The sequence below is a fragment of the Zea mays genome, chromosome 10, assembly GCF_902167145.1.
Source record: "Zea mays cultivar B73 chromosome 10, Zm-B73-REFERENCE-NAM-5.0, whole genome shotgun sequence".
NCBI lineage: Eukaryota > Viridiplantae > Streptophyta > Magnoliopsida > Poales > Poaceae > Zea > Zea mays.
This window is the reverse complement of record NC_050105.1, coordinates 76,032,374-76,043,793: the sequence shown is the minus strand read 5'-3', so window position 1 is coordinate 76,043,793 and position 11,420 is coordinate 76,032,374. Positions and strand designations below refer to the sequence as shown.

The following is an 11,420-nucleotide window of genomic DNA, read 5'->3' as shown; positions in this document are numbered from 1 at the left end:
ATGTATTCTCAAAATAGTATTTGATATCAATTGATATCTATGTTTCACTTGATTTGTGAAAGTAAAATTTTAATTGGTATCTAATTTACAATTAATCCTTCAGTTGGTATCTTTACAATTTTCAAATTGGTATCTATTTCAAACCCTCTTGAAAGCTAAGAGGAGAATTTCATTCAGGGGGAGTTTTATTTAGTCAAAAGAAAAGCATTTGAAACAGGGGGAGAAATTTTAAATCTTGAAAATGCTTCTTGCAATCTTATTCCTATACCTTTGATTATTTGCAAAAAGAATTTGAAAATATTTACCAAAAGAATTTGCAAAAACAAACATGTGGTGCAAAGGTGGTCCAAAATGTTAAATAAAGGAAAAAAGCAATCCATTCATATTTAGTGAGATATTCAATTGGTTTAACTCCTAGTAACCTATGCACATTCCAAATGCAAACTAGTTACATTTCTGCACTTATTATTTGCTTTGGTTTGTGTTGGCATCAATCACCAAAAAGGGGGAGATTGAAAGGGAAATAGGGTTAACCTTTTCCTGTAATTAATTTTGGTGGTTGATAGTCAACACAAACACATGGACTAACTAGTTTGTCTAGAATTCATGTATTACAGGTGCATAAGGTTCAACACAAACCAATAACTTGAGTGTGCTGAGAATTGGCGCACCGGACTGTCCGGTGCACCAGGGCCGTACACTCTGAACCAGCCACTCTCAGGAATTCAAGGGCGCCCTCCGCTATAATTCATCGGACTATCCGGTGTGCCACCGGACTATCCGGTGAGCCAATGGAGCAACAACTATCTGCGCTAACGGCCGACTCTGACATCAGGAACAGTGCAACACAATATCGCGCAGAAGTCAGAGCAGCAGAGTCAGAGGGGCACTAGACTGTCCGGTGTTGCAAGAGGACAAAGCTTTAACGGTTGACCGAGCTCCGAACCCTAACGGTTGGGTGACATGGCGACGCATCGGACAATGAACAGTGTCTGTCCGGTATTGCACCGGACTGTCCGGTGCACCCATCGCCAGCAGCCTCCCAACGGCTACCAAAGTGGTTGGGGGCTATAAATACCCCCCAACCACCACAACCTTTGGCATCCAACTTTTTCAGAGATCACATTCAATACAAGAGCTAGTGCATTCATTCCAAGACACATTTCCAAAGATCAAACCCTCTCCAAGCCTAGAATTCAACTCAAACATTTAGTGACTTGTGAGAGAGTGTGTTCGTGTTCTTTTGCACTCTTGTTTCTTGGATTGCCTTTCTTCTTTCTCATTCTTGTTCTCAAGTAACTTGTAATCAAAGCAAGAGACACCTAAGTGTGTGGTGGTCCTTGCGGGGTCTTAGTGACCCGATTGATTAAGGAGAAGGCTCACTCGGTCTAAGTGACCGTTTGAGAGAGGGAAATGGTTGAAATAGACCTAGTCTTTGTGACCTCCTCAACGGGGACTAGATTCTTTGGAACTGAACCTCGGTAAAACAAATCACGGTGTTCACTCACCTTGATTCGTGTTTGATTTGTTTTCCCCTCTCTTTCGGACTTGAATTTAATTCTAACGCTAACCCCCGACTTTAGTGTGCACTTAAGTTTATAAATTTCAGGTTTCACCTATTCACCCCCCCCCCCCTCTAGGCGACTTTCAGTTACTTGCTGGCAACCCATGTCCACATTATGGCAAGTCTAAGCTAGATGATTCATGTGCTAATTAGCATCACCTGTGAACCCCACAATAAGAGCGTAAGAATCAATCTAGAGAGGTACTCCAAAAGGCTATGATTATATTATAGTTGCTCTTTGTAAATCTCCCATGAGGAATGAGCTCAAGAGCTGGTCTTAATTATGATCAAAGTGGATGACTATCTTCAATGGCCGCCCAATAATCCCACAAACTCTAGGTCATCTAGGTGACAACAATCACTAAGTATAACATGGGTGTACATAAGTCAACCAACTAGAGACACAAGATGCATGACTTCAATGCAATGCACTAGGAGTGCTCCAATATTACCCATTTACCCATGTGATGAACTACAAGTTGAAAGCAAGTGGAGTGTGTTTTTCTATCCTCAAGGGGTGTATGCAAGTGTTAGTGGTTGAGGATACCGTCCAAGGCCGACCAAGGGGTCTATTTAAAACCCTATAAAGAAATATAATTGTTACCTCTTGAAACACAAAATTTAAGAGCATCAAACATGCCTGGTTCATAGCTGGTCCCTACAACAAACACGTCCGGTGCCTTTCTAATGACTATATCTCGAATGGCTACAAACTAGCTATTAACTAGTTGTAGGATCAAGGATACCGAATAGAGAGAGTGAATAGTCGATTTCAACTAAAATAAAATACACTTGCAAATTTAATTAGAATAACAAGAGAATTATATCCTCTAGCCTATGTTGAGGTAAATTTGGTTTAAGGTTAGGGTTTAAGGACCTCTCTGTGGGATACAAGATGGTTCGGCCTCATAGCGCAGACAGTCCACATATCATAATTTAGCCCCATTTTAAAAAACAGTTTTGAAAAGATTTTCATTTGCAATTTCGAAAGTGTTATTAGTCCTCATACACATGCAACATTTATATGCTCTATGAGGCACTAAGTTTCGTCAAGTAAAAAATATTGACCCCTCTTGATAGTACGACTATCTAGCCTACTAACCCAGTCAATTTACTTCTTTAATCACCTTTTTTACCGGCGAAAGTAAAAACATATCAATTACCTTTGCCTTGAGCTGTTCCACCATCTATATCAAAGTCTCCAAGGTTTTTAATATAGTTCAACCATCCGTGGTCCAACCTGCATGCTTATTTTCTCAAAGAATTCATTAGTCCATATAAAATTATCATTAATTATAAAAACACTACTTAGAGGCCTAGATGCTTCACACTAGTTAGGTGTTCAGTGAATTCACTGGACACACCACCTGACACATCCGATGAGTATTTTTCCACTCCGCCCACTTCACACAAACATGTGTGCTTTGCCACTTATGTCTCTTTCTAGCTACTTGCTATTTTTTAAAATCACACATGAAAGTTCCAACCGCCGTAAATAATGAAATTTGGGCAAATTTGGGAGTCCAAAAATCGGAGGAATTGGAGGGTCTAAAATCCCCCTTATTCAAATTATAAGGAGGGATTTTAGACCATGCAATCCCCTCCGGTTTTATGGCTCTCAAACTAGCTCTTATCAGGAAAAATAACCTGCACATATTTGCGGCCGTCTCAACAATAGGTGAGGTTCAAAACTCATGTGAACATATATCCACCCTAGACTATGGTTTGCCGGCTCGATCAGTTTTAGCCAAGAGTCATTAGTGTTTGGTAATTACTAGTAGTGCACAAAGTAGGTACAGTAAATGGATAATATTATGTAATATTAGACAACCTCAACTATATATCTGAGATGGCATCCAATAATAAAAAGACGACTAGACATACCAACCAAGTATCTGAGACGGCATCCAATAAAATCCATGTCCTATGTACGCATCAAAATGCATTATGTATAATCTGTACAAGTGTGTGCTTAGGTCACCTATATATCATCTAGGAAGAGATGCATCACAAATAAAAAGAGAAGTGTGGGAAACACTAGCAAAAGACTAGGACCATGTTTAGATAGGTTCAGCTCCAGAAAATTTGGTAGAGTTGATAAAATAGGTTATTAGGTGCTTTAAAAAATCGTAGAGCTCGAACAGTAAACTTTTAAAAGACATTTAGATAAATTATTTTGTTTATTATTTAGATCAAAAATATTTTAAAAACTATTAAATTGATATTATAAACTATAACTTGCACTAGAGCCGGAACCTAGCCATCCCAAACACCCCGAGGAGTCCAGTCCTAACATTTTGAAAACGAGTGTTTAGATCTCCTTGTGTCATCCTCCACAATCACACCACTAAATCCACTAAAATTTACTCATTAATGGGTCGCAACGTAACGCCACAAAGGCTAACGCATGCCAACAAACAATTGATGTTTCAATCTCGTTTAGTGTAAAAGGGCCGGTTAAGCTCTCACGATAGAAATGTTGATAATTGCTAAGGCATCGCTTTCCTCTATCATCTCCTATTTTAATATGTACTCTATAAACACTGATATCTATAAAGCAAAATATTGTTTTCGGTCATATACATGATATGTTGTCCACAGCCTTACATCTTTTTTTCTTCTAGGTTTGCCGGCACCATCTGTACGTGTATGTTCCCCTACGTATACTCTTTGTATCTCGAATTCTTGGCCCAATCATTTCTTTTTACAAAGAGATAGGTGTAGATTATTGCAAATTTCTTTTCACCACGGACAATGAATCGTCCGGTAGAATATAGAATTATTGGCATGGAACTTGTCTTATTAAATTCTTACTCTAAACCACCGTCGAACTATTATTACTCACTCGGTTCTTAAATATATAGCGTCGTTGACTTTTTTAAAAAAACTTTGATCACTCGTCTTATTCAAAATATTTATTCAGAAATATAAATTTTGAAGTCATGCTAAAACAACCTTAAGTGATAAAACAAATCATAACAAAAATAAATGATAATTTAAAAAAACGAATGGTCAAAGATTTTTAAAAAGTTAATGGTGTCATATATTTAAGAACTAAGGTAGTACTTTGTAGTACACTATGTAATTAGAAATAGAATAGTATGGGGACCGAACAACAATGTTTTTTCTTGTGTCAATTTTCTATATGGTTATATATGCTCATTATTGTTCCCCTTATTGTCAAAGAGAGTTGCACGGTTGGATTTATAAGTTGCATGCACCAAATAGTTCATAGGGATTCAGATATTTATTCGGATATTATTTTTTTATCTTCTTTCTTCGATTGCGATCAGATAAGATATAGAGTTCGATATGCAAATTTATATTCTTGTTTTTAGCATTGAGCTCATTAAGATTCATAAAAAGTAAATCCTAAATCTGTTCTATATCTTTTTAAATAATTGATATAAAATTTGGATACGGATTCAGATTCGGATGTTTTTCCACCTTTTCATTGTAGAGAAAAATAATACACAAAAAAAAATATAAAAAACTTTTTCTTGTCTTTCGTAGTATTTTTAACGATATGACTAAAGATTAGCACCAGATTCTATGCATATCCATGTTAAAATATTAAATTTATAATATAATTCGGATGTTTAGTATCCATCCCTATACTACCGGAATCCGGCTTTTTGCCGAGTGCTTGGCGCTTTGCCGAGTGTTTTTTTTTGTCGGGCACTCGACAAAGAAGTCTTTGCCGAGTGCTGCACTTGGTAAAGTCCTGCTCTCGGCAACGACCACGTTTACCGAGAGCAGGACTCTCGGCATAGGAAAACACTCGGCAAAGCGGTCGATTCCGGTAGTGCTACCAGTTGAATCCAAAATTTTAAGCTGATAAAAAGAGATGGCAACTGACGCATATTATACTTGAGCACTCTCCCTCACGTTAGAGTCGTGATCTCTGACTCTGATATACGTGAGCTCTGAGACCTCTGACTCCGCATATTATACTTGGCGCATATTATACGTGATCTCTGACTCTGATATCGAATTAAGTTGTGTGCACCAACCAGTTTATAACTCAAAAACTTAAGCATAATTCACCTATATTATATCTCAACAGGATTCCTCCCAATCCCGACCACAGCACAGACCTCCAAGTAGATTTTCGATTGTAAAACGAGGTGCCATAATCCATCAAAGAAACATGAATGAATGAATGAGCAGTGAGCACCACCATGCAGAGACCAGTTATCTTCCATTATCAAGGAAAAAAAGAGAGAGAAAGGGATATGTTATCTACTGAATATCCGGCAGCACCCACACACACCCATCATCCATCCACCTCCCAGAGACAAAACCTACACTAACAACCACCAAACCAGTAAACCCCTCTTTTTCCAATAACTACCATCTGTAACTGGATATACATATAATACATAGTATAGAGCTAGTGCGGCATAGCGCTCTAGTATGGTGGTGAAGACGTGAAGTGACACGATGCTATCCGAATTCCCACATCACACCACACAATTAATTTGTTAATATAAGCTGCAATTCTGCACTGATGTGGTCGCACTGGCACTTGTGTGTAACTAACTGGGATGCCATATGCCCTGGCAATAGAGAGAGAAAAAAATAGAGTGGCAGAAACAAGTGTTGTTCCGTCCGCTGGCCCGGCCCACTGGGTAGGCCCTGCCCACCCAAAGCCCCGGCCACCAGCCTCCTATGATAAATACCTTGCCATGAGCGAGGCAGCAGCTCACTCCAGAACTACAACTACGCCTGCTGGACACAAGCCTAAACCGAGCAGTGCGTGCTTATCGTTCAAGTAGAGCACGGAGCTAGAGAGTGTAGCTAGCACGCACAGAAGCAAACCAAAACTGCCATGCTCTCATACCTACACCAGGTGTTGTAGTAAGCCTGTGAAGTGAGGTGACACAGGCCGGGAGAAGAGCGAGCGAGAGAGAGGAGAAAAGATACACAGATAGCTAGATCGACATGCCGCCTGAGCTGGAGCACCATGAGCAGCAGACAGCCGGAGGTGGTGGCCACCGAGCGCCTCCTCCTCCCCCGAACAGCATGCCCACCTTTAGTAGCAGCACTCCCTCTTCTACTTGTGTTTCTGCCACCACCAACCCCTCTGGCGGCGCCGGCGCTGTCCATCCCACCACCTCCAGCCCGGCGTCGTCGGCTTCCGCCCGCCCTGCCGTCAACTCATTCCCTCTCGTCCTAAAGGTATTTAATTTGTTAAGTAATATATGTATGTGTGCGTATGCGTACGTTGCGTCTTGTTTCCTTGATAATGTCGTGTGTCGAGATCGAGTAGGGCATGGTGTGTGTCATGGTGACGAGACGTGTGCATGCACGTCATGCGTACGTGTGGTGATGTCTTGCTTGTGCAGTTCGAGGAGGTGGCGTACAAGGTGAAGCTCGGGAAGCCGACGACGACGACGGCCGGATGGTGCGACAAGCTGTCGGCGGCCGCGGCGAGCATGGCGGTCGGCGGCGGAAGGAAGAAGAAGGCCACCGCGGCGGCGGCTGGGTCTTCGCCGTCGTCTCCGGCAGCGTTGCGGGAGAAGACGAGGACCATCATCAGCGGCATGTCCGGGGTGGTGCGGCCGGGCGAGATGCTGGCGATGCTGGGCCCGTCGGGGAGCGGCAAGACGACGCTGCTGACGGCGCTGGGCGGGCGGCACGGCGGCGGCGGGCGCGCGCTGCTGTCCGGCAAGATCACGTACAACGGGCAGCCCTTCTCGGGCGGGGTGCGGCGGCGCACGGGGTTCGTGACGCAGCACGACGTTCTGTACCCGCACCTGACGGTGGCGGAGACGCTGTGGTACGCGGCGGCGCTGCGGCTGCCGCGGGCGCTGGGCGCGGGCGAGAAGCGCGCGCGGGCGGAGGCGGTGGCGCGGGACCTGGGCCTGGGCAAGGTGGCCGGCAGCATGGTGGGCGGGGTGCGCGGCGTGCGGGGGCTGTCGGGCGGCGAGCGCAAGCGCGTCAGCATCGGGCTGGAGGTGCTGGTGGACCCGAGCCTGCTGCTGCTGGACGAGCCCACGTCGGGGCTGGACTCCACCACGGCCGCCCGCATCGTGGCCACGCTCCGCCGGATGGCGGCCGAGGGCGGGCGCACCGTCGTGGTCACCATCCACCAGCCGTCGTCGCGGCTCTACCACATGTTCGACAAGGTGCTGCTGCTGTCCGCCGACGGCCGCCCCATCTACTACGGCCGCGCCGCCGACGCGCTCTCCTACTTCGCCTCTGTCGGCTTCGCGTCGCCGCTCTCCCTCAACCCCGCCGACCTCATGCTCGACCTCGCCAACGGTACGCCCGCCCGCCCGCCATGCGCCATCACATGCATGCATGCAACCCACCACTCTGACTGCCGTTGCCGCGCATAAAATTCCTCTCTGTCTCTATCTATACCTTTTTTTTTTGTCACGATGATGCCTTCCAATTCATAGAGCACATTGCCATGTGCCATTCCATTCCTTGCGGTGACGTCAGCCGTTCTCCTTTGATAGTACTAGCTAGCTACCTAGAAGACGACGGGGGGAGCGACAAACACACTCGGCACTAAGTTCCCGGTATATAGTAGGCCATCGAAAAACTTTCCATTGGACAACCCTATCGTGTGGCAAAGGACGCTTGCCATTGCTGCTCTGCTCACATCTACATTTTTATCCAAAAGTGTTGCAGTATAATATTGTAAAATAAAATATAGGCCATCAGTAGTATTAAGTTGCATGCACCGACCAGTTCAAGCTAAAAACTTAAGTGGATAGTAAGAGGTGGAAAATTCACTTACGCCCCGTTTGGATCATTGGAATTAAATTTCATTCTAATAATAGTAATTTAGATATATATCAATTAAGCTAATTCGGTTTTATGCAAAATATATTTGTATACTATTATTAACAAGATGTTGAAGATATTTATGTGCTACATTTGTACTATAGAGAAGTGAGACGAAGAGTGTCATATAAGGTACAAATAAAGTAGAAAAAATTCTACTAATGCATAAAATTATTTCTCATCTCCCATCTCATGAATTTGAGATAGGCTTATATCTGAACTTTAGAAAGTTGTGGAATGATATATTACAAACTAAATAAGTTACTTTATTGAGTGAATTTCAATTCTTATAAAATGAAGGGATCCAAATGCACCATTATATTATATTTCAACACTTTCCCTCACGTCGAGCCTATTTTGGGTCTCTGACGTGGAATAGAATTGAGCAACAATTATTTTATTTAATTGTGCTGGCTAAGATTTCGAACTCGTGACCTCTGTCTCAAATATCATATTAAGTTGCATGCACCAATCAGTTCAACTTAAAACTTAAGGTGATAGTAGAAGGTGAGCAATTCATTTATATTATATTCTAACAATCAGATCCTCGTCTGAAGGCACACATGGTGAAATTTTCGGGTAATGTTTAATAGAAGAAAAAAAGAAAAAGGAGGGGAATCGGGTCCGTTCGGCAGTAGTTGTTCAGTTAACCACCAGCTCGATGCGGAAAAAAAGCTACAGGATGGAACAAAATAAAGCGCACACGGGATCTGAAGAAAAAAAAAACATAAAGAAATGAGCACATAGACATGAAGGGGGTGTGAGCGCGCGGCACAAACTGATGTGCCGAGATCGTGTTCTTGATACGGTGCGCGCATGCAGACGGTCTCCTGGCCCATCGGGGGTCCCCTGGGGAGAGCGATGGTTCATTTCCCCACTCTCTCTTTCTCTCTCTTTTTCTCTTTGATTCTATCTGCGTCGTGATCTGATGAGCATGCATCACCATCCTCGTCTTCGTTAGTAACAACTAGCAGATAATTACATGGATTTGAAGAATTGATAATCTCACAAAAACAAAATTGATATCCATTCTCTACACTGTTCATACTGTAGTGTAATACATGTGAGAAGGTAATAATGTTTCATCAGTTCTCTCCTACTATATAGAAGGAAAATTTAAAGTGTGGTGAAGAGAGCAGCAGACACGGGCAACGGCAATGATGGGTTGGGGTAGAGGGAGACACGGAGAGGGACACACTGCTACGCCCACTGGCCACTGCCAATCATGGATCCATCCGCCGCTCCCATCACTCGCTCTCGCGCGCGTTCCAATCTCGATTTCTTCTTTTTTTTTTCGCGCGCGCACGGCGATGGCCCCAGCAATCCCGGTGAACAACGGCGGACACTTGTCGCCCTCGTGGAGCTAGCACTGTGCTGACGCGCTGTGCGTGCAGGTATCGCGCCGCAGACGACGAGCGGCGACGGGATGGCGGCGCTGCTGGCCGGCGGCGGCGAGGGCGAGCACAAGGAGGTGCGCGGCAGGCTGTCCGCGGCGTACGAGCGGCACATTGCGCCGGCGGTGAAGCTGGACGTCTGCGCCCGGGAGGCGACGCCCGGCGGGCAGCAGGCGGCGTCGCGGCGCGCGTCGAAGGCGGCGTCGGAGTGGACGACGGGGTGGTGGACGCAGTTCGCGGTGCTGGTGCAGCGCGGGCTCAAGGAGCGGCGTCACGAGTCGTTCAACAAGCTGCGCGTGTTCCAGGTGCTGAGCGTGGCGGCGCTGGCGGGGCTGCTGTGGTGGCGCACGCCGGCGTCGCACCTGCAGGACCGGACGGCGCTCGTCTTCTTCTTCTCCGTCTTCTGGGGCTTCTTCCCGCTCTACAACGCCGTGTTCACGTTCCCGCTGGAGCGGCCCATGCTGCTCAAGGAGCGGGCCTCGGGGATGTACCGCCTGTCCTCCTACGTGGCGTCGCGCGCCGCCACCGACCTGCCCATGGAGCTGGGCCTGCCCACGGCGTTCGTGCTCATCCTCTACTGGATGGGCGGGCTGGACCCGCGCCCGGGGCCCTTCCTGCTCTCGCTCGCCGTCGTGCTCTACAGCGTGCTGGTGGCGCAGAGCCTCGGGCTCGCCATCGGCGCCGTGCTCATGGACGTCAAGCAGGGAACCACGCTGGCCTCCGTCATCACCATGGTCTTCCTCATCGCCGGCGGGTACTACGTGCAGCACATCCCGCCCTTCGTCGCCTGGCTCAGGTGGCTCAACTACAGCTTCTACTGCTACCGCCTCCTGCTCGGCATCCAGTTCCCCGACGGCGGAGGGTACTACGACTGCGGCCACGGCGCGCTCTGCCCCGTCGCCGAGTTCCCGGCCATCAAGGCCGTCGGGCTCAACAACCACTGGGTCGACGCCTGCGTCATGGCGCTCATGCTCGTCGGCTACCGCGTCGTCGCGTACATTGCGCTTGACCGCCTCAAGCCCAGGTGAAACAAGATAAGAGAAGAGAAGAGAAGGGATCAATTAGTTTAGTGCTCTATGCATAATACAACCAGAGGGGATGAAATGAATACGATACAAACCTGCAGCAGCTGAGCTCTCTGTTTTACTCCATTCACAAGGGTTTCCAGAACTCGTAAGCTTTCCTTCGGCTCCTACCCAGCTTCCCACAGCCATCGCCGAATCTCATTCTCCGGAACAAAAGCTCCGCGTCGAATAGAACCGAATCCGGTCGAGCTCCGCGTGACCGAGACTCTAGACTCTGGTCTCTGGTGCCCTACCCACCATGGCCATGCCTTGCAGCTCTCAAACAGTGTTACGACAGGGCACGAAGAGACAATGTAACAGAAATAGATTTTCTTTCCGTACAGGAGAATGTCTATATGCTATTCTTCTGTAACCGAAACATATGCTGCTAGCTGCTCTGCTCTTCTCAACTCCCAGTGATACCACGGCATCTCCTTGACATAATATGGCTATAGATCTTGGGTCGATCTGCAGGACAGAAGCTTCGATCTGTCGTTGTTCCGTTCCCATTTCCCTCATTCCTACAAACTGCTTCACCATCAGAGCGTACAGAGGATCGATGGGCTAGGTGGTCTTTAAATTTTACACTATAAAATGTAA

The 11,420-nt window shown here is 46.2% G+C and overlaps 1 protein-coding gene across 1 annotated transcript; it reads left to right on the top strand.

The window, feature by feature from the left end:
* The first annotated feature begins 6,284 nt into the window (after window positions 1-6,284).
* Window positions 6,285-10,895, top strand: LOC100501068 (uncharacterized). The gene is made up of 3 exons (NM_001362584.1): window positions 6,285-6,745; window positions 6,913-7,831; window positions 9,757-10,895. Exons 1-3 carry the CDS (start codon window positions 6,509-6,511, stop codon window positions 10,782-10,784), a joined length of 2,184 nt encoding a protein of 727 aa, NP_001349513.1. The 5' UTR covers window positions 6,285-6,508; the 3' UTR covers window positions 10,785-10,895.
* Window positions 10,896-11,420: the final 525 nt, after the last annotated feature.